Source organism: Podarcis vaucheri, assembly GCF_965113315.1.
Source record: "Podarcis vaucheri genome assembly, chromosome: 17".
Classification (NCBI taxonomy): Eukaryota; Metazoa; Chordata; class Lepidosauria; order Squamata; family Lacertidae; genus Podarcis; species Podarcis vaucheri.
Window position 1 is genome coordinate 27690227 of NC_138755.1, and position 26437 is coordinate 27716663.

The 26437-nt window shown below is 44.5% G+C and overlaps 1 protein-coding gene across 6 annotated transcripts in view; it reads right to left on the reverse strand.

Annotated features, from left to right (window-relative positions):
• Nucleotides 1-26437, reverse strand: part of PALM2AKAP2 (PALM2 and AKAP2 fusion) — a 224259-nt gene that overhangs the window by 91401 nt on the left and 106421 nt on the right. For 4 of the 6 annotated variants that reach the window (XM_082204585.1, XM_082204582.1, XM_082204584.1 and 1 more), the window contains one exon: nt 8327-8397. In XM_082204585.1, coding sequence (XP_082060711.1) covers nt 8327-8397 — 71 coding nt within the window. Of the gene's footprint in view, nt 1-8326; nt 8398-8549; nt 8666-12622; nt 12672-26437 lie in introns of those variants that run through there. The other 2 variants (XM_082204587.1, XM_082204590.1) reach the window with 2 other exon arrangements.

Genomic DNA, 26437 nt, shown 5'->3' on the forward strand with positions numbered 1-26437 from the left:
TTAAGATATCTTTGCCCAAACATGCATAACTTTACACTTTGCCATTTTACTGCCCATCCACTCAGTTCATTCCATGCGGGGCTCTTCAGAACCGCCCCTCCCACCGCTTTTATCGAACCCTGAGCAACATCAGCAAACTACCATCTACATCAGCAGCATAGTAGCTTAGCAGAACCTCCATGTGCAGAAACAGAATATCTGTAGGTGTCAGATGCTAGTACAAGCTGTGGGGTGGACCATAGTCATCATATTCTGTGAGTTTCCTAAGGCAGACCATGGTCTGATCCTGCAAAGCAACTCATATATCTTAACACACATATCTGAACAAATGTTTTCATCTTCACTGGGGACGAGGGACATATTTTGGTACCAAAAATAAATGGAAATCTAGAGATCTCCTTTTTAGGCTCTTCTCCGGAGACAATTATGTGGAAAGGGGGACACAAAGATTTGCGGAAATGTTTATGTTTGAAGGAAACAGAACTCTGAGGCATTCTTTGTGTGTCTCATGAAAGTCTAATGAACCTAGGCAATCCATCAGTCACACAGCAGAGCTGTGGGAAATGTGGAGGTCACCTTCATACGCACTTTACATTGCAACATAGGAATATCTAATATCACAAGCACGCAGGGTAGCCTGGTAAAAGAGAAGCAGTATGGGAGGCAGGAGATTCTGGAAGGACACCACATATTCATTAATAAACTCTGTAGAGATGTGAGGATTCTCTCTAGGGGGGTGGCCACTTCCCAGCTGTGACTTTTACAACCCAGCCCTAAATATATAATTATGTGGAAGTCTTGCTATAGTCAGCAGAACTAACAAGGCAGTGTATGTTTAGCATAGCAATCCCAGAGGCAAAATGCAGCCTCTATTGCTGGTTGTACCAATTCTCCAGACTGCAGGTGAGCAACTGCAAAGGAAATCCTATACACAGAACTGGTGGTGTGGTTCCCCACCACCACCAAGAAAAATAGGTACTGGAACTCACCATGACGTTGTTCCAGTAAGTCGCAGGGGACTCAGGGCAGTCCTGAACAGCCGCTTGTTTTACAACAAGCCACGTTCACTGACCGCAGAGGTGCTTAGAACTATAGCAATCTGTTTCCCTAGCTGGTTTGGTGGTCACCCCTGGTTCTGGTGCAGGTCAAATAAATACGCCCCCGTCTCCCTCGTTCTCTTAGATTCAGGCAGATGGCTAGGGCAGCTCGGAAGGACCCTTTGTGGAGAAGTAGAAGCTTGGCTGGAAAGCTTAAAGCCTGCCACTGCTACATGGGAGACAGATTGAAGAAAAAGAAGTACGAATTGGCCCTGCCCTGACTAATCACAACTAGGAGTGGCTAGGAGCTAGGTCATAGATCTAAAAACAAAGTATAGACTCGCACACGCTGGCCAGATTCCATTTTGGCTTGAAATGCTCTTTTTGGGCTTCCCAGAAGTACGGAAAGTCAAGAAGCTGGGGGGGTAATGTTGGCCTGCAATGGCGCCCACCTTAGAGGTGCTGGAACTGGCATATTTTGGCTGGGAAAAAAGCACTGCATACAGCATATCTACTCACAAGTCCCACTGAGTGAGTGGGGCTTCACCCTAGTTAAGTAGGTAAAGGATTGCAGCCTAGAAGTTTAAATGGTCTCTAATGCTGTTTTGTTTTTTTAATCGTCTCTGCATGTTCCAAAAGTGATGCAGTCCAGCAACCAACATATGACACAAAAGTGATGCAGTCCAGCAACCAACATATGACACGGGGCGTCTGATCACAAGGCAACAGCCTTCCCCCTAAGTCAGGGAAAGAAAGTGGCAAGGGTGATTTCGCTTACTAAGAATTCACGTATCCCCAAATCTGAGAACATAAAAGGAAGGAAGAAAACAGGGCTCTTCGAAATGGACAAACAGCTGGCATCTTTTCACGCCTTTATTTGACATGTGGCTGAAGGCAAACCTCCCTTGGACAGCTGGTCCCTATAAAAGCTGCTGTAGGCGAAAGAACAGCTGCTCCTTGCTGTAACAGGTGTCGCTGTGGAGAGTTTAGGTGCTCCCTTTCAATCTCTTTCGCTTGCTTATAACTTGCTGGGATGAAGTCTTTGCATGAACTCAAGGCAAATTGACTTTTGAGTATAAGCTTCCCTAGCTGGTTAGTCAGAATAATAGAATGTTGGAATTGTAGAGTTGGAAGGGACCCCAAGGGATCTAGTCTAACCCCTGGCAATTCAGGAATCTCAGCTAATGCAGCCATGACAGATGACCATCCAACCTCTGCTGAAAAACCTCCAAGAAAGGAGAGTCCATCACCTCCCGAGGGAGACTGTTCCACTGTTGAACAGCTCTTGCTACCAGAAAGTCCTTCCTGATGTTTAGTCGGAATCTCTTTTCTTGTAACTTGAAGCCATTGGTTCAAGTCCTACCCCCCAGAGCAGGAGAAAACAAGCTTGTGCTCTCTTCCATGTGACAACCCTTGAGGTATTTGATCTTTGGGATCATTCACCCCAGAGTGCATCCATTTGAACTAACTTCCAATTGCCATTTTGCTACCTGATGTCGTGAGCCCTGTGGAGGCATCTTGGCAGGGTCTGGTCAGTGGAGTAACAGAGCAAGTGTGCCAAACTGGATCCTGGGGAGGGGGGGGGCTACTGATCTAGATGCCAAGGAGGGGCTGAGCAGGTTGTGAGGGGAGAGTCCCACTTCAGTGTCACTGGATGCCTTGACAGCCACCTGACCTGACCCAGAGCAATTGCAATGACAAACCACCCCCACCCCAACAATAAATGCTGGCTACTGGTAATTGTCTGGTTGCGGGTGGCGCTGTGGGTTAAACCACAGAGCCTAGGACTTGCCGATCAGAAGGTCAGCGGTTCGAATCCCCGCGACGGGGTGAGCTCCCATTGCTCGGTCCCTGCTCCTGCCAACCTAGCAGTTCGAAAGCACATCAAAGTGCAAGTAGATAAATAGGTACCGCTCTAGCAGGAAGGTAAATGGCGTTTCCGTGTGCTGCTCTGGTTCGCGAGAAGCGGCTTAGTCATGCTGGCCACATGACCCGGAAGCTGTACGCTGGCTCCCATGGCCAATAAAGCGAGATGAGCGCCGCAACCCCAGAGTCGGTCACAACTGGACCTAATGGTCAGGGGTCCCTTTACCTAATTGTCTGGTAATGTCGAATAAAGTCTCCCATCCCTTGCTACCTCCTCACGTTCTCCCATAACAATGAAGAGGTAGGCTTTGTAAATGAAAGAAAAGAACCTATCATTCACATAGCAAGCTCTTCCTTCTTTCTCCAGTCTGCTAAAGCCTTTGGGAAAAAAAGAGGAAACCCATTAGATCAGTGATGGCCAAATGTGGCCCTCCAGCTGTTTTGGGACTACAATTCCCATCACCCCTGACCACTGGTCCTGTTAGCTAGGGATGATGGGAGTTGTAGTCCCAAAACAGCTGGAGGGTCAAGTTGAGCCATCACTGCAGTGATGAATCCATCTCATCCAATGCCGTTATGACCACCTCCAAAATGAATACCGAGAAGAGAATTTCTTATGATAGTTGTTAGCACAATGAGGGGACGGACATGGTAGGAAGTGCCATCCTGTTCACAGCTTACAGAAAACAAAAATGATGCTTGTGCATTGCTGTTTAGAATAGATTAGACTTAAAGTAACTTCTTCAGTGCCCTGAAACTGCCACTGAAAAATCCAAAAATCCAAAAATCAGAAACCAGAAAGAGACAGGGAGTGCCATTTACTTCAAAGGCATCCACTATAATCATAACTGTGGGACCTAGAAAGAGTGATGGGATGAAACATGTGCTTTATGCATGCGCAGTCTATTGGAATGCAGTAAATCTACTGGTCATCATATGATCTCTGAGTGAGAGGCTTTTTCTTGTGTGCTCCTCTCTCTTCTGATCTCAGGCAGACACAGATTAGATTTCCGTTCTGCAACCGAAATAGCAGGCTGCACACAATGAAATTAGCTTAGTGTCTCATAAACTGAGGATTCCCAAGACACTATGGCAGAGGAGTGTGTTAACTCACTCTTTCCCAATCGAGTAGGTAAAAAGGGATGAAATAACTGAAACAGATGCCATGCGTCGCCTACAAGTTTCCTTCCTTCTTTCTGAACTGTAGCTTTTGCCATCTTCCAGAAATGAAAGCTGAATTGCTAATAGAACCCTAAAGATACGACAACCCAAATCCCAACCTACAAAAGCAAATCTCCTGGGTTAGATACTCTGAACGATGCCAACCAGCTGTTCAGCAGGGGAAGGAGGGGAAATAAATACAGTCTTCTACCCTGAGGGACATGAGTGGCGCTGTGGGTTAAACCACAGAGCCTAGGACTTGCCGGTCAGAAGGTTGGCGGTTCGAATCCCCGCAACTGGGTGAGCTCCCGTTGCTCGGTCCCTGCTCCTGCCAACCTAGCAGTTCGAAAGCACATCAAAGTGCAAGTAGATAAATAGGTACCACTCCGGTGGGAAGGTATGTAAACGGCGTTTCCGTGCGCTGCTCTGGTTCTCCAGAAGCGGCTTAGTCATGCTGGCCTCATGACCCAGAAGCTGTACGCCGGCTCCCTGGCCAATAAAATGAGATGAGCACCACAACCCCAGAGTCGGACACGACTGGACCTAATGGTCAGGGGTCCCTTTACCTGTACGTTTACCCTGAACAGCCAATCTCCAGTCAGTGCCCCTCCATCCCTCAACTGCCATCACAGCACCTAAACGGTATCCCTGAACTTAACTGGGGAATGTGAATTTCTCTGTCCTTGGGTGTATCAGTACGTATTCTGCAGACAGGCCACAGGCTCCACAGGCCAGCAGTACAGTTTGCTACCCACAAGGAAAGGGAACCTGTGGGCTTTCAGATGTGGCTGGAGTACAACTCCCATCATCCATGCTTGCTGAGGTTGGTGGGAAGTAGAGTCCAACAACATCTGCAAGGTCGCAGGTTCCCCTACTTGCTTTAACAGGTGGTCTCAGTGGCGTAGCGTGGGGGGTGCCAGGGGTGCCAGCCGCACCGGGCGCAACTTCTGGGGGGGCGCGCTCGCTGCCTCCGGAGTCGCCGAAGAGCCTCGGGCGCAGGCTGTAGCTGGCAGCGGCTCTCAGCGCTCGCCGCGGTCCCCGCGCATCAGTGCCACGGAGGGCGCGCCAGGCAGCCCCTCCTCACCGACGGGCAGCGTTCGCCTGCGGGGCTCGGCCAGCGCGCTGGGCTGGCCGTGTGGAGTCGCCGAGGAGCCGCCGCCTGCCATGCCGCCCTGGCTGCTTCAACCGCGTCCGACAGCCGGCTCGAGGCTCCTTCCGGCCGGGTCTCCCGACGGGGCGCTGCGGGCGGAGGCTCTGGCACCAAGCGCCACGCCGCCCTGGCTCGGGTCGCTGTCTGGACGCGCGCAGCCCGCCAAACGCGCCATCGGCGGCGCTCTAGTGCCTTCACGCCAAGACTGCCCACCCGCCCCGGCGGGCCCCCCCCACCCGCGCCGGAGGCCGGCCGACGCACTGGCCCCAGAGCCGCCCCCTCCCCGCGCCAGAAAGAAGCCCCCTCCCCGTGCCAGAAAGAAGCCGCGTCGGGACTAGCCGGGCCGGGGAGGGAGACCGAGAAGGCTGCGCCGCGACGCCCAAAGACGTGCGTCTTGGCGTATTAATGACCATGGTTAGGTGTTAGGGGGCGCAAATTACTTGCCTTGCCCCGGGTTAGGGGGCGCAAATTACTTGCCTTGCCCCGGGTGCTGATAACCCACGCTACGCTGCTGGGTGGTCTTCAATAAAGCTGGTGTTGTTTAACAGAATCAGTGTCACCAGTGCGGTGTACATGCGTTCAAGCATGGCGAGGCAATCTGTGGGAGCGCACTGCTGGGACAATCAGATTGGCTCTGCTGGTGCACTGCACAACCCCAAGCTTGCCCCCTTCCCCCTTCGAAGTAACATACCCTCCAACATTCCTCAGATGAAAATTGGGACATTTCTCACTCCACCTCAACTGAACTTCCCCGAAACCCCATTTTTTTTGTCTCCCTCCTCCCCTGCAGAGCATTTCCCATCAGAGGAAGGGTGAATTTGCCACCACAATTACACAAACAGAACACACACACCCTCCACCATCATGAGAAAACCCCTTAATCTCAATCTTATTTTATTTTATTCGTTGGTAGATTAACAGAAAGAAAAACACACTCCAACAAATTTTAGAGAGGGGCAGGATTGGATGTGGGCGCACAAAACATATATTTTTTAAAAATCAAGACTCCTTGCGCTCTGCTCCACTCCCCCTTTCTCCCTGCCCAGGGCAGAGGCCCTGTCCTCTGCCCGCCCCTCAGAGCTGGCACATCACACAGGGCAGGGCCTTGCTGCCTGCAGCCTCTCCTTCTCCTCCTTTCCTGCTCTCCAGCAGTTGCTATGAGCTGCCCAAGGGAGGAAGCAGGCAGTAGCAGCCATGGAGAGGCAACAGAGTGCTCAGGGGCGTAGGAAGGGGGGGGGCGTAGGGGGCGGGATGCCCCGGGTGCCACTATGCGAGGGGTGAGAAGATGGCCCCTGCTCTCACGCGGCTGCCCATATGGCCACCACACGCGAGCGGCAGCTCGCACAGACTGCATATGTGCAGCATCCCATACGGACTGCGCATGTGCGGCATCCCATACGGTTGCCACATATGCGCAGTCCGTACGGGTTGTCGCTTGCCCTCTTTGAAAAATGTTTGGACACCCCTGGCATAAAGGATGTCTTGTGGCACACGGAGGAAAAAAAGAAAACACTTCCATCCACATTTAAGTGTCATCTAGCTGCTAAAATTATTGCTGAATCCAGCATTTCAGATGCATCCATGTCAAGGGCATCGTTGTTTCGCCATAAAAACAAAGCCCATCAATTTAGTTGTTTGATAAGCCAAACAACAATGACAACAGCATGTTAAATAGGCATGATCTGCTGGATAATGTGGTCTAACTTCTTCAATATAAAGTGTGCACAGTTAATTAGACGGCAATATAGTAGATGAAAAATCACTCTGTTGGCATGCAAATTCGGGGGTTGATCTGAGTAACTTTACAGTGGTACCTCGGGTTACAAACACTTCGGGTTACAGACTCCGCTAACCCAGAAGTAGTACATTGGGTTAAGAATTTTACCTCAGGATGAGAACAGAAATCGCACGGCAGTGGCAGCGGGAGGCCCCATTAGCTAAAGTGGTACCTCAGGTTAAGAACAGTTTGAGGTTAAGAAGGGACCCCTGGAACTAATTAAGTTCGTAACCAGAGGTACCACTGTATTATTTATTATTATTATTATTACAATGAGGGTTTGGTTTGCTAGCAGGCCTCTGAAGTTGCTCCACTATTCGGTTTGTTTTCTTTGCAAAAGTGTTTTGCTGATTTTGCTCACATCACATGAATAACACTGAGTCAGCTTCCCTATTGGAAAGTGTTGCCAATGTAATTAAACTTCCTTATTCAATAAAGGCTCTTTATTAAAAAGCGACACTTTTGGAAAACAAACAAACAGGGAAAATCCTTCCAGCAAAAGACCCCCGGCATGTGAATGTGCTGGTGTTCCCCTCCTCCTTTTTCAGCTGCCTTTTTATGGGAGTATGGGAGGCATAACTGAAATACTTTTCACTAATTTGGGATTCACGGCTGGCTTTGAAAAACTTACTCCCCCCCCCCAACTAATTGGAAAACGTTAGAACATTTGACAGCTCACATCATGCCCTTGAAGGGCATCTAACTTCCATTGATATTCATAGTTGAGGCTTAAACCAGTAGCTGGCAATATTCCCAAGTTGTTTCCCTTCAGAGAAAAAGTGGGGCACTTAAAATATCTCAGGTAGCAATCAGCAGTTTGAGAACTGACAGCACTGTGTGCCCTGCAAATGGATGTTTGTGCGAGTGCGGCTTTGGCTGTTCTGCAGGAAGGGTGAGAGAGCAATTGCGCTTCCCTCTTAAAACTTCTGGGCCACGTCTACAGAGAGAGAGAGGAGATATGTGTCTTATCAATGCCGTGAGTGCCAGAAGCCCTATCATCATCATCATCATCATCATCGATTTATTAATCACCTTCTAAACAAGCGATGCTCAAAGCGATGTACACTACAGATCATTAAAAGCAGCTCAAAACAAACAACAGCAAATACATATAAAACACAACTAAAACCGAAATAGACACTCTGTCAGGGCTGGAGTCACACGCAGGTCAGCAGATCTCTGTTGACAGTGAAGTTAACTCTTTATTCAACATCCAGGTTGTAATATTATAGAAGCTACAACGCAAAAAAATGCCCCTTACTCAATACTGGTTGCCACGGGGCATTTAGGAAAACATACATTCATAGACTTACAAGAAGGTTCATATCAACTCACCGTGGCTGCCGCTTCCACCTCAGTGCTTTCAGTTATTTCTTCAGGCCATACATTAAATCCCTTAGTTAAATCTGTGAAGAAATATGTATTTTTAAATATAAAAAATTGTTCTATTCGTAGGCCATTAAAAAACCAAACAGAAATCAGCAGTGCAACAACAAAAATCAGTAGTACATATTAAAAACAAGAGAATGAGTAATATTAGCAGAAATGTTGGGCTGACCCAAAAATTATGGTGGCCTGTCTAGATCCAAAGCGTCATACTAGTTTTGTACAGCCATGGTAGTTTTAGACTTGCAGTTTCTCAGAATGCAGCAGTTGCAAATCTACATGAAGCTCTTTTTTTTTTTTTAAGGGAGGAGTTTCAAAACCAGGTTAGTCATGTGGTATGCATGGGACACAGCTGTGCAAAAGAAAAAGGATAAAAGCTGCACGGGGTATGCCCAAACCAGAGCTCTTCCTGCTTGTTCTTATGGATAGATAATTAGAAAAAGACTATGGAACTTTGTTTCAATATATGTTTACGGCAGCGAGGCTATTGTATGCAGAAAGATGGAGAGACTCACAATTACCAACAATGGAAGCATGGTTGTTAAAATGGAAAGACTGCACTGTTTGAAACATGGAAACCCTAACATATGGATTTGGGGATTGAAGATAATGTTGGTTTATAGAAAATGGTTTTGTTGGGTGTTATATCGGGGCAGATGAAGTGACTATTGTTTATTTATAGCGAACAGATGAAGAATGGGAAGTTCTTTAATTTCTGTATTTTTTCTTTTCTAGTCTCTCTTTTAAATTCTTTTCTCCTTCCCTTTCCTTTTCCTCTTTTCCTCCATGTTTTCATTATATTTAACGTTGGGTAAAAATATATATTTGGTATTAAGTTTTGCATCTCTCTTTATAAACTCTAATGGAACTTATTCCAGAAAATAAAATAAAATAGCCTAACATATGGCCTTTATTTCGTTCATCACAACTCTTATTTGTCCTATTTTCAATTGCGGTTTGGAGAGTCTGGCATTAAAAAGCTTACAAAAATCTTTGTAAGCTTTTTATAATTTGTAATGAACACTTTAAGGGAAAATAAGGAAGTATATAAAATTTAAAGTTAGTAGAAGCAGATAAACAAACAAACAAACAAACACCTGTACCATGGACCATAGAATCAGAAATCTAAACAGATTAATTTCAAGAATTGCAGGCTGAATGAGCACCAGCACATGTTACTGATGTCAATTTCAGCTCTCCCCACATTGCAGGGAAATTAAATGAGGCGTAGCTCCTGTAGGGCAGCTCAATCAGCACTAGCTAGCTGGGCAGCTTTTGATGCTCGCTAGCTTCCCTTGCGTTGAGCACACTGCTGACTTACTTGTTTCATTTGATTCACTGTTGATTTCAGCCCTGAATAGTGCTTTGGATGGCTGATGGGGCAGCAACAATCAGAGAGAGGGGACAACAGAATAGAAACAGAGTTGAGGTAGTAGCAGCTCAGTTGGCAGAGCGGGAGACTGTTGATGTCAGGGTCGTGGGTTCAAGCCCCATGTTGGGCAAAAAGATTCCTGCATCGTGGCCCCTGGTGGCCCCTTTCCAGCTCTACCATTCTATGATTCTATCTCTTCAAATGCAAAGCAGACTCCCAATGAGAGGGCAAGGAGCCTGCTAGTTAAGACTGAGGACTGGCCAGATCTAACTCCCATGCTTACAACCCCTCCCTTTATTAATCATAAATGAGGGTCAACATTAGATTTATTTGATTTTTTAAAAATACGGAATTTGTAACACTATTGTTGATAATACAAGGATGATATTGGGGGGGGGCTGATATTTTCCTGAAGCACGTCCCTCAAATCACTTGGGAGGGATGGTTTTTATTATTTTAAAAGACATAGGACAACACCTTCTCCACATCAATGTAAGGCAGCAATTGTGCCATTTAAGGGCAATTTTAAACACGTGGAGATCATTCACTACCCAAATACCTTGGGCAAGTTGACTTTCACCTCCTCATTCACCTTAATTGGGTCCTAACTGTCTTCAAGGTCATTTTAATCAAACGTTTAAAGTGTGTTTGTCTTCAAACACCATCAAACAATCCTTTACTGAGTAGGATTATATACTGCTGGTGAAGTTCAGTGGGAAAGTTTTATTTATACTCCTTTGGGGTCAGTTGTGACATCCAAGGGATGGGAGAGCTAAGCCAAATAGGCACAAGAGCTTTGATCCTAAGACGTGAGCTTTTAATACCTGGCATCTATTTCAGTGCCAAAGCTCAACAATACCACATAGGAACTAAGAGTAGATTGAGATGCCTCTGAGCAGGTGCAGAGTGTAATTCCCTCGCCACTGAGTAACACCAAAGAGAATTTATCCTAAGAGCAAAAGGACACAAGCCTGTGACACATCAGGCCCTATGATTTTTATGTATGTGTGGACAACACCACTTATACCAATAAATGTCGAAAAGGTGTGTTTGCTGATGAGTATTCAGATATTTCAGCTGGATTGGAATGCAATCATGTTGTTCTCATCATATGTACTCCAGACACTCCACAGGACACACTCAAGAAGAATCATACCCTCCAACATTTCTCTGATGAAAATAGAGAGGGTCCAATTCAACAACAACAATTTAACTCTGGCCAGCTTCCGACATATATAAAAACATCATAAAATGTTAAACATTTTGGGATCAAATCAGAAACCGGGACAGCTTCTGGAAAATAGGGACACTTGGAGGGTCTGATGAGATCTTCCCAAAGGCTCAATCACCAGTGACCTTTATGATATCAAAGAATTCATCAGAAGACTTTAGTGTAAGGAGTTAACTTATTAAAAAGAAACCCAGCAGCTTTGCCATTTTAGATATTGGTTTATAAGCTAAACCAAGCAATGTGGCGTGATCAGAGAGTGCAAACCCTTTACCATGCCTAGTCTAGGTAAAGGTAAAGGACCCCTGGATGGTTAAGTCCACTCAAAGGCGACTATGGGGTTGCGGCGCTCATCTTGATTTCAGGCTGAGGGAGCCGGTGTTTATCCACAGACAGCTTTCCGGGTCATGTGGCCAGCATGACTAAACCGCTTCTGGTGCAACGGAACACTGTGACGGAAACCAGAGTGAACTGAAACGCCGTTTACCTTCCCTCCACAGCGGTACCTATTTATCTGCTTGCACTGGTGTGCTTTCAAACTGCTAGGTTGGCAGGAGCTGGGACAGAGCGAAGGGAGCTCACCCTGTCACAGGGATTCGAACCACCAACCTTCCAATTGGCAAGCCCAAGAGGCTCAGTGATTTAGACCACAGTGCCACTCGCATCCCTAGTCTACTGCAGAAAGCACTTAGGAATGGAGGAACATCCAGGTTGAAGGTAACGCTCTAGTTCCTGCTTCACATCATGGTCACAAGGGCTTCCTTTTTTAACACTACAGACACCATTATGATAGTGTCTGCATTGACTCACAACTCACTTCAGAGCCAAGTATTGGAATTTATTTTTAATACCCTAAACCAGGGAGGGGGAATCTGTGACCCTCCATATGTTGGACTCCAGCTAGCACAGCCAATAGCCAAAGGTGATAATCCAACAATGGCCAGAGGTGATACTCCAACAATGGAGGGCCACAGGTTCCCCATCCTTGCCCTAAGTAATCTGAAACCTGAATATACGACTGCTGCTAACTTTATTATTTATACCCTGCCCATCTGGCTGGGTTTCCCCAGCCACTCTGGGCATCTTCCAGCAAAATATAAAAACGTAAGAAAACATCAAACATTAAAAAACCTTCCCGATTCAGGGCTGCCTTCAGATGTCTCCTAAAAGTAGCATACCTGTAGTTCTTTATCTCCTTGACATCTGATGGGAAGGTGTTCCACAAGGAGGGCGCAAATGCCAAGAAGACCCTCTGCCTGGTTCCCTGTAACCTTACCTCTCACAACGAGGGAACTGCCAGAAGACCCTCGGAAGTGGACCTCAGTGTCTGGGCTGAATGATGGGGGTAGAGATGCTTCTTTAGGTATATCGGGCCAAGGCTGTTTAGGGCTTCAAAGGTCAGCACCAACACTTTGAATTGTGCTCAGAAATGTACTGGGAGCCAGTGATGATCCTTTAGGACCGGTGTTACATGGTCCCGGCAGCCACTCCCAGCCACCAGTCTAGCTGCCGCATTCTGGATTAGTTGCAGTTTCCGAGTCACTTTCAAAGGTAGCCCAACGCAGAGTGCATTGTGATAGTCCAATGATTATCTCTTCCCTTAAGACCCCACATACATGCTTAGATCTTCAAAGTTTCCTACCACTGGTTGAGATACAGCAAGTTGCTCCATGGGGCATGGCTTTCTTACTGGTTGTCTCTCAGCTGGCTGGAATTATTTGTCATGGGAGTGTCCATTGGGCGGAATATAAATAATAAAACTAATTTTAATTATTATTACTTAACACATGAAATGCCACTGGTGTCATGTGCTCATGAAGATGACTTAGGCAAGCCTCGCTCTCCCATAGCCTCCCCTTGATTCAGTCTCTGAACCCTTACACAGTTGCTGCAAGGTTCACTGAGAAAACAGCTGTGAAACGCTTTGAACACTCAGAAGCACTATGTGACTAATAATATTATTATTTTTTAAATGCTTTGGGGTCTAACCAGGCACCTAATGACATCACACTATCAAATATTCTGTGACTGTAAAATGAAATGTGCTTCTACTCCATTGATAATACAATAGCATTACCTGCTATATTTATTGGCCAGAGATATTGATTGCAGCTGTTGCTCCAGTGAGAGCTACTGACAACAGCAATTGAGATAATCTGCACACTATAGAGTTGCTTATTCTTTCCGAAGGCGTTGCAAGCGGAGGAAAAGAAAAGAAAGAGAAGTTGCCAGGGAAACCCTTTTGAAGTATTTCTGTGGCTTGAAAATACCCTCTGAAAGGATCCCTGCATTCATGGTGCCGAGTATCTTTTGAAAACCTGCCTCTTCAGTTCATCAAGTGGCCACAAAGGGCCACGATAACGGTTGCTTCCTTTTATTTCAAAGCCATTATGTGTTAGCGTGTTATAGCAATGAGATCTCGTGCACAGAAGATCTATTTTTCTTCTTTCAGCAACTACAGAACAGACCAAGCGGATTAGATGACTAGCAAAATGTCTGCCGTGTGAGGACGAGAGTTGCATGTATGTGTCATAAGGACACAGGAAGCGACTTAGACCGAGTCTGACCGTTGCTCCATCTAGCTCAGTGTCATTGACAATGATTAGAAGTCCCTTTTCAGGGTTTCATCCCAGGTCTACCTGGAAATGCCATGCCACGCTAGAGCTATGGTCTTCACCAATGATGGGCCTATACATTGCAGGAACTGCTGGCAGTGGGGACAATTTGTGCATGTATACCCCAACAATGTTCAGCTTTCTTTCTTTTTTAAGGGCAACATGGGCACAGCCTCAGATGTTGAATTAAAACGGGGAACCAGATTTGGCACTAGCATGCAGCATACCTGAGCAAGCGTTGCAGCTCTGGAACCCGCCAGGTGCTGCTGTCCAGCTCGGACTCCAAGGGAGGCACAAAACCCCACAAATTGCTCCCTAGTGACATGGGGCCTCCAAACCCCTTTATTTTTTGAAGGCCTGCAACACTGATACGATCACTGCAGCCCTCAACACGGCCAAAATCCTACCTTCCCCACAATGATGTGCTGCCATGAAAGCCCAGGCTCCTGTCAGGATAGGACCATCTGCCTGGCAGCGGCAACAGTACTGAAAGGACTGCCAAGTTGGTGAAAACAGACTCACCGGCATGGCAGCCATTTAAATTTCCCCACAAGGGAGAAGTTCATGGTGAATTCCAGCAACTCCTTGTCTAGCAAAATAGCACGGATTATTACCACCTTTTGTCCAAAGAACCCAGGGTGGTATACAACATTAAGAACATAATTTATGCAGCATAATGATAAAAACACCATACAGAATGCTCTGAGGCTGCAATCCTATGTCCACATTCCTAGGTGCAAGCCCCAAGGTGCAGAGTGGGGTTTACTTTGGAGTCAACATGCCTAGGGTTACTCTGCATGGTAGTTTAGACTCTAGATCAACTCGGATTGAAAGGACTATGTGTATAAATGAAATTATGCTGCCTCCATTGCTATTCTCTTGGAAACATTGCGAAATGAGTAACAGAAACCCCCTAGGTCTCGGAGCAAACCCTTCATACTGAATACTTTGGAGCACACTTTTGCCTCCCTCAGTTAGAGATCAATTCTACTTTTCCCTCTTTGAGCACTTATCATTGTCAAGGGCTGTATTTTGATAAGTGATACCTGGCTACATTATATCTATTAAAGAAACGATGCTCTCTCTCATCAAAATCTCCAACGGCATTAAAACATGTTGAGATAAAATATATATGAACTTTTTATAGGCTTGTGTCTGCTGACTTCCATTTTTACGACTCTCTCCTCAGTCATCAAACTTAGAAATTCATTATCTCCACGCTGTGTTCTCAATGTCGTTGGTGAATTCACTACCATCTGCAAGAAAAGCCCTTAAAATTATTTGGCTATCTGCAGAGGTGCTGCCATGTGCCCTCCTGCCTTGACTGCCCCACTCTTCTCTCTGCTGCTACTTACCGGCTCCCCCCCCTTACCTTTTGCTTGCCATCTTGGTCCCACAGATCTCTCTCCAGGGCCAGCAAGCCTATTTGCTACCACACCATGCAAGGGGAAGTGCCGAGATAGTCAACACCCCTCCATCTTTCCCACCATGTTAACTTAATTAGCTGATTGGCTGAGCTTGCTGCCACTCTTGCTCTTTGAGAAATGGTTTAAATTAAGATGGTGGGCAGCTGGTGCCTTGGCTGCAACCCAGCAGTTTCCTCCCTAGAGCATCCCTGCTGTTTCCTGTCGCAGGGGGCTTTTGGGGGGGTGATTGGGGAGAGGCTGAGCTGTGCAACATACAGACCTGAACTTGGGCCCCATAGTGTAGCCTTCATTGATCAGTCTGGCCAAATTGTGTGGAAGAGTCCGGCCAAGGCTTGACCATTTGAGTCGGCTGAATGTATAAATTCGTCCTCAGTTTGGTTGATATACCATATTTTTCTGTGAATAAGATGCCCTCATGTATAAGATGGAACCTCCCCCCCCCCTTTTAACCTAGAATTATGAAATCAACATTTTAGGATTGCCATATCTCTAAAAGTGGAAATCCACAAGGGTGGCAGCAGAGGTGGAGAGTTTTTGAACTTTTTTTTAGGCAAATGGACGAGTGGGCCCCAACCCCCAAACCCGAGTAGTACCTCGGGTTAAGAACTTAATTCGTTCTGGAGGTCTGTTCTTAACCTGAAACTGTTCTTAACCTGAGGTAACACTTTAGCTAATGGGGCCTCTCGCTGTCACCACGCCGCTGCCACATGATTTCTGTTCCCATCCCGAAGCAAAGTTCTTAACCCGAGGTACTATTTCTGGGTTAGTGGAGTCTGTAACCTGAAGCATCTGTAACCTGAGGTACCACTGTATTTGCAAAAAAATAAAAATGAAAAAATCCCCCCAGCGATCCGCTTTTAAATGGCTGACAGAACTGGTTCCAGCCGCAGCTTCATGGCAGCCATAGGGAGGTAAGTACAGTGGTATTGAGGCATCTGATCAAGGCCTGTATTTTAAAATGAGCTTAAAGATATATTTGCAAATGTTTGTATGTTTCATGCCAGGCATAAAGCAGCTGGCCAAGTACTTTGGCAGTTGTTTATCTTCCTGCTCTCCTGGACAAGGGCCCCCCTAACTTATAGCAGTAGCAGGAGACACGTTTCTCAAAGTTGTAAAGGGGAATTACAGGCTGGGAGCAAATGTTACATTGACCCTACAAATTACAGAATACAATCAAGCTGCAAAAACACTAATTAAGAGTTGGTAAATAGTAAGATTTATTGTTTAACAGAAAATAATACCATGTGCCTCCCATTAGACTCGAGTCATATTTTCCTAAGGTTAAAGGGCAAGAGCTAATGGGAAAAGCATCTGGCTGGGAAAGGGAGTTGTAAATTGAAGAGGTTGCTTTTGAAACTGTTTTTACTGAGTTCCTTTTCTTCTAAAAAGCTATCTATGTTAATGTATGAGATTTGTTGGCTTAAATGTAATTATGCAAAGGATTTAGAAAGTAAGAAATGTTAGATTCTTATGTTAGATTCTTATTTCATTGATGGTGTGTGAGAAGGTGAACCCAAGATCTCTGTTTAGATAAAATTTAAAACCATGAGCCATCTGTTTTAGCCATTTGCCCCTGTTGCCAGGGGCAAAAGGGCAAAAGGTGATCTGGTAATTAAGGTGCCTTGTCGAGGCAGATGTAAGATATATGGCTACTTGTCTGCCATTTATGGATAGAAGGAAATATAGCTCTTTGTCTCCCATAAAAGGTAATAGGAAGTGGGTGTATCTTTTATGATTGGTTCTAGCAAACAGCCAATAGGAATTTCAACCAGGCTGATTGGACAGAGGCAGCCAAAGGAGGAGCAAGGGGGCTGGGCTGAGGAAATATAAGTGCTGGCCATCAGGGCTGGAGGGGGCAGAGCTTTTGGTAACCATATACCACTGTGCCTATCATTTATTTGTCTGACAAATAAATTATTATTTTAATTTCTCTATTGCTGTGTTGAATATTTCATTCCAGCTAAGCGTTAACCACGAGCAGAGTGCTACAGTACCTTGAGTTACAAATGCCTCAGGTTACAAACGCTTCAGGTTACAAACTCCGCTAACCTGGAAGAGTTACATTGAGTTGAGAATTTTGCCCCATGATGAGAACAGAAATCGTGTGCCGGTGGCGCAGTGGCAGCAAGAGGCCCCATTAGCTAAACTGGTACCTCAGGTTAAGAACAGTTTCAGGTTAAGAACAGATCTCTGGAACAAATTAAGTACGTAACTAGAGGTACCACTGTAGTGGGTTTTTATCTTTATTTTTTACCTCTGTGCATTCACCATCCGTGTCTAAGATGACCCCAATTTTTGACTCCCCCCCCCAAAAAAAAGCATAGTCTTATACATGGGAAAATACGGTATTCCTCTTTTTCAACAAGGAGACTGCATGTGGCATTTGTTTCTCTTCCATCTTACCTTCTGTTGTCTTCTGGGGGCAGGCCACACATATTGTCCTCTAAGGAGCCACTGAACATACTGGTGGCATCTCAGTTATTGCAAGCAGCATGAGCAATGGGAACATGACCGTGGTCTGAAGATCAATCTAAACTATATTTCTGCACATATATGCAAAGAACATGACTGCTCCTCTTTACTTTGGTGTCATTTTGAAGTGCGTACCCTCCATTGAGTCAGGTTCCCTTGAGCTGAATCAAGTAGATTATAAACTTAGAATTACATGTGCTGTACTGCTAAATTTGCTTGTTGTGGGAATTAGAATTATGGGTGGAATGCATAACTTCAGATAGTGAGTGCATTAAAAAAAAAAAGATTCAGCTGTTATCAACTTCCTTTTTAAGTTTTCTCCTTTGAAATATATTTTGCAAAATAGCTGGCTGCATAAGTCTCCCTCAGTATTAACTTTAAGGTGGACTTTAAAAACATTTTTTTAAAAAAATCTATCCAGGCATTTGATGACAGAAAGACCTGTCAATAATAATAATAATAATAATAATAATAATAATAATAATTGGTAACCCTGATATTATTAGTTTTGACAGTAGGTGATTGTTTTTAGGAGTTTTTAACTCTTTATAGAAGTTTGAAGTGTATTGTTTTAGCACTAACACGTTTGCTAATCTGGGTTCCTTTGGAGGAAGGTGTAAATTTAAACAAAACTAATAATAAAAAAAATATCTGTTTGCACTCTTGTGCAGCTGTCTTTTGTTGTTGCTGTTCTTTTGCCGTTGCTGTTCCTAACTTTTTCTGCAGCTGTTTTTGATTCACTCTGATGTGAGTGGGAAGATGGGGTTAACCCTTTCTCTCTTGCACCACCAAAGAGCAGGGGTGGCTAATATAACACCTTCCAGTTGTTGCTGGACCACAACTCCCATCACCATGGTGACTGATGGGAATTGGAGTCCAACATCTAGAAGGCAAGCTACTTCTGCTTTATAGCTTGTGACCCACCAAGCCAAATCTGGAGAAAGTAGCTGAGAGGGGTGTGTGTGTGTGTGCTGGTTTTGGGGATCATGGGCTCTTCCTCAACCAGATCTAAGGTTTCAGCAAGCTATTCCTAGCTTATATCAAAAATCTTAAGCCCAACTATGTGTTATGTTAAGTGTGAAAAAGCAGCTGGAGAGGGGCTGATTGAGTGTGGGGGTGGGTGCAAAAGGGAGATGCTAGGAACCAAAAATGATGGCTGCACAGATAAGAGTTGGCTCGCTTAGGTGAGCTCGAGGGAAAAATGCACCCCAAGCAGTTTTTGACATGAAGCATTAATTTTGTTTTTTATTAAAGAGTTTTCTCCAAACACATTTGGAACCAATTCTATTTGTGCAGCTGTCTTTTGTTGTTGCTGTCCCTAACTTTTTCTGCAGCTGTTTTTGATTCACTCTGATGTGAGTGGGAAGATGGGGTTAACCCTTTCTCTCTTGCACCACCAAAAATGACACATGCACACACGTGTCCACACACACATACCTTTAAAGCACATTTGAAGCACATTCTCAGCAACCCTTAACTAAATACAGTGCCCAGAATTCTTTGAGGGAAAATGTTATTTGAATGTGCTTTAAAGGCACAGTGTGTATGTAGTCCCAAGAAGGGGCTATTTGCACCTGTAAATATTCTTTGTAGCAAATAGCTTCAATGATGATATGTGACAAGAAAGTGGTGAGGGGAAAGAGTTAAACCTTTCTTCCTAATCCAGATCAGGATTACAACCAGCCTCGTGACTGGTCCCCCCCCCCAAGAGATATCTAAGCTGGTGACTCTTTGAATGAGAACGCTGTGGTTGAAAGACCTCATCCAGCAGGACAATTCTTATGTTCGTAACCATCTCTTCATTTTTGGACTAAGGGTGCTTCCAGATGGGTGTTTATTACAGGATCAGTGCTCCTCGCACATGCCAGCATTTTGTAGCATCTGCAATAAGGTAAAGGTAAAGGACAGTTAAGTCCAGTCAAAGGCAACTATGGGGTTGTGGTGCTCATCTCACTTTCAGGCCAAGGGAGCCGGCGTTTGTCCACAGACAGCTTTCTGGGTCATGTGGCCAGCAGGACTAAACCGCTTTTGGTGCAATGGAACACTGTGACGGAAGCCAGAGCGCACAGAAATGCCATTTACCTTCCAGCCACCTATTTATCTACTTGCACTGGCGTGCTTTCGAACTGCTAGGTTGGTAGGAGTTGGGACAGAGCAACAGGAGCTCACCCCGTCACAGGGATTTGAACCGTCGACCTTCTGGTTGGTTTAGACCACAGCACCACCCACGCCTCCTGGCATCTGCAATACCTCATTGGCATAAAAATGCCAGTCAAGACCCCCCACATTTAATCCAAATTTATGCTTTCCAATGAAAATTCTGTAAAAAAACCCCCAACCCAATTCTGTTGCCAATGACCCATCTCCAATGTCTCAGGAATCCATCTGCAAATTAAGGCCCCATCTGGAAGCACCTCATGTAGTCTCATTTGGTATTTGAGGGGCAGTCCACACTTTATACACAACAATAAATTCAAGTTTGCTGTTGGGTGTATCGTCAATGGAAACTGCAGCCCTCTTCCAAATTTGGCAAGTACATCTCTGTGATATAGGTAAAGGTAAAGGGACCCCTGACCATTAGGTCTAGTCGTGACCGACTCTGGAGTTGCAGCGCTCATCTCGCTTTACTGGCCGAGGGAGCCGGCGTACAGCTTCCGGGTCATGTGGCCAGCATGACTAAGCCGCTTCTGGCGAACCAGAGCAGCGCACGGAAACGCCGTTTACCTTCCCGCCAGAGCGGTACCTATTTATCTCCTTGCACTTTGACATGCTTTCGAACTGCTAGGTTGGCAGGAGCAGGGACTGAGCAATGGGAGCTCACCCCGTCGTGGGGATTCGAACCGCTGACCTTCCGATTGGCAAGTCCTAGGCTCTGTGGTTTAACCCACAGCACCACCCGCGTCCCTGTGATATACAAGTCTTCAAATTCCTGTTTGTTAACATTGTCTTTTTTGTTTTTCTTTAGATGTGCACTGAACAAATCTTAGGTGCACACCAAAAAGTAAAATAAAAATGCAGCATTGGGGTGTGTGTGCTGAAGCACACCTGTCTTTCACTGTTCTGACTGCTCCTGTTCACTCTCCTTTGCTCTCCATCCCACTTCCAGCGCATCATCACTGTGGCAAGAGGAGCCGCATAGTGTGTTATGCAGAGCACCCCTGGGGAAGGGATTGGGGAGGGGGAAAAGATTGCAAGAGTACCAAATCCGGTGGTGATGGGTTAATTAGGCATGAGAGCATTGAGCGTGGCTCCAGATGAGTAGAAATAGAGCAGCAGCAGAAATGCAAGTTGAGTGGGAGAAATGCAAGTTAGTACTTTGATATTTTAGTGAGTGGGGTGAAGAAATGTTTGGATGCAAAACTGTCGGGAGATTATAGAGCATCTGGAGGAGTGAGAATTACAGAGTAAAAAGAGGACAAAGACACAGAAATAGGTGCAGTGAAAAGGCAGTTTTATTTACTTGTAATACTATACAGAGAGAAGGAAAAAAACAAAACCCAGAAAGTAGCCACAGTTACAGCATGGCTGTTGCTGGCAGTGTTCTGAAATCTCTTTTTATTTTTTTGTCTGTCTGTCTTTGATTTTTTTTTTTTATCTGAAGAAAACAAAACAAAAAAGCATATACAGTCTCAAAAAGTACACTTCAGGTTACAAAGGACAGCAGCTATTTTCAGCAATTCTAATCCAGTAGTTAGCACAGCAGTTTATTGTCGTTCTTTCTCTCCTCTGCAAAATGGGATCTTTTAAACCTTTGCTCACATAGAAAGTGGGCGTGTTTAAAAAAGAAAAATCTCACCCATACTCTACGTTCACCAGAAAACTGTATCTCACACAACATTTTCTTGAGCCCCTCTTTGTAAAAATAAAAATAAATTCGAATCTTTATGGCACACAGAAAATCTTTTAAAAGTTAGGTGTTTGCCCTTCTTCTGACCTGGCTTTGCACTTGCTGATGAAAAGGAAAAACAGTTTTTAAATGGATTTGTCTCTTGCCTTGGCCTATACAGTGTGTACAACCTCAGTTGTGCTGGCTGGTGCTAATGAGAATTATAATCCAAAACATCTGGGAAACCAAACTGGAGGACTTGGTTAAACCCGGGAAGGGAAACATAAGGTTCTTCAGATGTGTCTGAACTACAACTCCCATTATCCTTGAACACTGGCTATACTGACTGGGGCTGATGAGAATTGGAGTCCAACAACATCTGGAGAACCAGAGATTCCCAAGCTAAACACTTGAATTCAGTGGGACTGACTTACGAATAAAAATGCAGTGGTCGGCAGAAAGTCTATGCATACTTACTTGGGAGTCTGCTCTGGGAAGCAATGTTATGTTTTTGTTTACATTGCAGTAGTTATTTCTAAATTTGCATATATACACATATAAATTAGCAGATGCAAAATTTTATACCGAACCTGCCATCTTTTGCCCACTTTTCCAGCGATGCATAACTACATACCATGCAACTATCCCATTTTAAGTGGGACACTTACAGAATTTACAGAAGCTGCGTTGGCTTCCAATTCCAATGCTGGATATCCCATTTTGGCTCCCTTGCTCTGGCTGCACTAGAGTATGGGACCAGAAGATGTGCCTTTTTTCTTTTTCTGCTCCTGCATTGTCGTGTGTATTAGTTAGCTCACATCAGAGCACAGGACCAAAAAAATAAAAATAAAATAAAAATGGAACCCAAAGCCATGCCAATTTACCTTGCCCCTATGTGCTACCCACTCTTATTCCTCCTTCCCCCACAGCTTTCCAGCCAATTTACTTCTATAAGCCGGTCTCCGCTTCCAAAAGTACAGCAGCAGTGGCAGGGGAGGTTGCGGCAGTGGCAGGCGAAGGTGGGAGGGTGGGAGCCCAGAGAGGGGAGAGGGGCATGAGTGACAGGGACGGGGCTGGAACGAGAGGGGTGTGTGTGGCCTCCATTGAGGTTGTGTCCCTAATCTGCCTCACTCTGGTGTTGGAGGTTATGTAACTTGCTCACCTATCAATTGGGGAGGGCAGAAGTTGCAGCCTTGTGTTTGTTTATGCACAGGGGACTTTTCCAAAGATGGCGTGGCTTAAATGGATTGTGAATCGAGCTATCAGTCAGGACACTGCAAAGTGATACATTTTTCAGGGGGGGAAAGAAGACATGCAAACTGAATATAATGCTTGATCCTGTTGTAGTTTCGATCCCATAAATGCCTAGCTTTGTGCTGAAGACTACATTTCCATGTGTACTTGCTTGGGAGTACGCCTCACTGAACTCAACAGTGTGGGATGTGATACATAAGTAGCAGTCAAGTACAACATTCCTTGTTTTCTTAGAGAAGACATGCAGGGGAATGTTTGGTCCAGCCAGTCGAAAACTTCCTGTTTCCTCCTGGCCTGGAGCATCCTTCCTCTTGCATGTGACTAGAGGTGGGCGTGACCTTACCTGCCCACGTAACAAAAGGGCAAGGCACGCAGCACACTTCCTTCTTTTTGACTCTTTTCCCATCTTCCTTTCGTCATGTGAACTGCAGTGACTGCCAGTCCGTAGTCACTGGGATTATCCCCCCCATATGGGGTAGATCCAAATGTATATACTTTGTAACCACGTCTGCCTTCAGGGATCCAACTGTGAACTGATGATGTGAGTAAACTTCTTTTATATACTTTAAACAAGATTGTGGCATGTTTATTCTTTTTAAGAGGGACTAAAAGGGAATTTACCAGTAACATTCAATTCAATACTGAATTGTATGATAGTGAGAGGCTTACACAAGCCTGCAACCAGCTATCTGCTGTGCGTTTATAAGGGGAATGTGAAACTCTGCTAAGTTATATAACTTGCTAGTGCAAGTTAGGAAGGATATTAATAAACAATATATCTTCTCCTGCCTTCCTGAATATTCCCACAAACAGGACTTGTGAGCAAAGATGTTTAGGGTTGTGCTGTATGTTATTTGCTTATCAGCGGGGATAGCTCATGTGCTTAAAGTTAAATCGGTTAACCAGCTTTTGCTGCACTCTAAGTATGCTATCTTACAAAATGAATGTTATAAGGTCAGGATGTTAAGTTGACTGAAGGGCATCTGAAAGGAGGTTCCTGTATTTTAAATGAATTGTGAGTTCAATCCAACCCAACTTTAAAATCGCACCAATTTTGCCATCATCAATGGGTTTTTGAAGTGCTGAACTTTGGCAGGATTGGGCCCTAGCATTTTAAAGTCAATATACTTTAGATCAACATATTTTGCTAACCTGGAAAGGCTTAACGAATTGCTGTTTGAAAAGCCTCATTTGGAATGCAGTTAATCTGAAAAGCTTGATTTGCAGAAGATTTTCTTTTCAGAGTATAATTTAAATGGATCCCATTTTTTATTGGCATGCAGGAGTTCTCTCTCAGTAGACTTGGAAAAGTCTTATTATAAAAGCAGGTGGATATTATGCGTAAATAAGATTGGTTATTTACAGCAGTGAGATATTTTGTTACATGCTCACAATATTTATGAATTAAGATGTGTGTATTAGGGATGGAAGTTTATGTCAATTTTGGTTATCTCAGTTTCTCTTATTTCCAGCTTTAACTTTTCCACATTTTGCAGCAATTTGTGGTTTGGATTTTTTAAAAAGAAAATCTGCATGAAAATTCACCAGCATTTAAGTACAAATTTCTCCTAATGTACACATTTTTGCATGCAATTTTGACTAATGTACATCTTTTTCAAGCCTTTTTTCATAACCTAATGCATTTCAGTATGTTATTTTCACCAGTACATTAATTTTATGCACTTCGTAAGCACTGTTTGGTTGGTGAAAGAAAGTTTGGATAAGTGTGAATTTTGAAGCTTTGTTTTGGTTTCCCTATTATTTTGGAAAGTGCAAATTTGATGGGTGGGTGATGTGATGGGTGGGGAGAGAGGGAGCTCTGTGAGCATAGTCAGTGGAAAGTTAGAGCAGTTCTACACATTATGCAGTGAGAGATGGTAGATGGAACATTGCAATCCTATATGTGTTTACTCCTACATGTAATGTCTTACTGACTTTGGCAGACCCTGCTCTCAGGTGGGCACATAATTGTAGTTAAAGATGGCAGAATCCTGACTGTACTATTTTGGGCACAGACTGCAAAGGAACCCTGAAACAATCTAGAAGAGGGGAATCGCATGAGATTCTTGTCAATTGATTCAAAATCACATCCAGTAGCAAGGAAAAGCAAACATCTGAAAGCGATGAACTTCCATCTAAAAACAGCAACGTTCAGCATTTAGTAGTAAGGAATGTCTTCACTGCTTGAACCTCCACTAACTTTAAACTTTGCATCGTTTTACTATTTTCTTAAGAGTGCAGTGGAAAGGGGAACACGGAGGAATGTAGTTCCAGTATGTTTTTTTCAGAGCAGAAACAATGCTGCCATCTGCCAGAATAATTAACAGACAGATAATGAAACTTCCAAGTTTGTTGCAGATTAGCATAGAGGAAGGAAGAGAATGAGGAAAACAGTGAAGAAGAGGCTGGGTATGTCGTCACTTTTCTTTGATGGGATTCCTTGCTTCATACTAGTAGTTTAAATGGTAACACTTCTTTGAAAGGTTGCTTGCCTTTCTAATTAAAAGCTGACTGTTGCTGTTCAGCTAGCTGAAGATCTTTTGTTAACCCTGTCTAGCAAGTTGAAAGTACAGTCTGGTTTAAGAACAATTTGGTTTACAAACTCTGCAAAACCGGAAATAGTTCTCTTGGTTTGAGAACTTTCCCTCGGTTTAAGAATGGAAGCTGAACAGTGGAAGGGCGCCGGCGGTGGGAGGCCTCATTAGGGAAAGCGTGCCTCGGTTTAAGAACGGTTTCGGTTTAAGAACGGACTTCCGGAACGGATTAAGTTAATAAACCGAGGTACCACTGTATATATATATTGCCTGATCACCTCAGCTGATGCCTGCATTTTTAGACTTTCCTTGAGGACATGGCTGTGGACTCTCCTGGGATGCTGACGGGGTGTGTGTGTCATGATGAGTTCCTAACACTACACCACTGCTAGCAGGTAATCCTAAACCTCTGTTGTGAAGGGGACACAAAGTAAAAACAACCATGCAATTCCCTTTGCACCCAGAACTGCCAGATGCACTATTCAAGGCCCCAATGGGCCACTGTCTTGTTTTCTGTTAACCATCTATAAATGAAAAGGCCTTTAAAAAATAAATAATATTTGATAAATGATCGTGCAAAAGCGCTTGTATGCTTGAGCTCTGGTCACAATTTGCCCACATTTTCCCTGTTGACTTGGCTGGAATAAGGATCAATCTGTTGTATAGCCTAGCTTTCCCCCCCAGTTGTTATATCAGAATTCCGCAATGCCCCAACATGCAGCTGGGAGGATCGACTCATGAGACCATATAGGATGCAGTTAAAGTCAGAACAACACTATGAGAAAAAAAGGTACATAGGGGTCCCAGATTTGCAGACCGTGCCATATTAGTTATGTTTCCGAGAGATACATCATGCCCTTTTGGGGATCGATTAGGAGACTAAAAGCGAATGTTGTGTTCATACAGCTTTGGGGCGCAGCCTGCGTTGCTGGAGGTCTCCGGGAGAGAATGAGAAAGAAGAGAGTGCTAAGGCATTTTGTCCAATGGCACATCATACCTAGATTTTGTCATTCATTTAGATAATATCACAAAGGCAAACTGGAGGAGTAATGTAAACATATACTATACAGTACATCAGCCACAGGAAACCAAAAGAGAAAAACAACCCTGTAATTCTTTTCTTTCTGTATTGATATTCCTTTAATGGTAAGGGGATGCTTGGTCAGTATGGTGGTTCCGTTCTACATCACTTTCTTTAAAAAATAATAATCAGATAAGGATGTAGTGATTTTTGCCAGGATGGGGACAGGGGAATCCTCAAGAAAACTTAGGTGAACTTGTAGAAACTTTGAAAATACAAAATATAAAAAAAAATGTACAGGTTACCTTTTT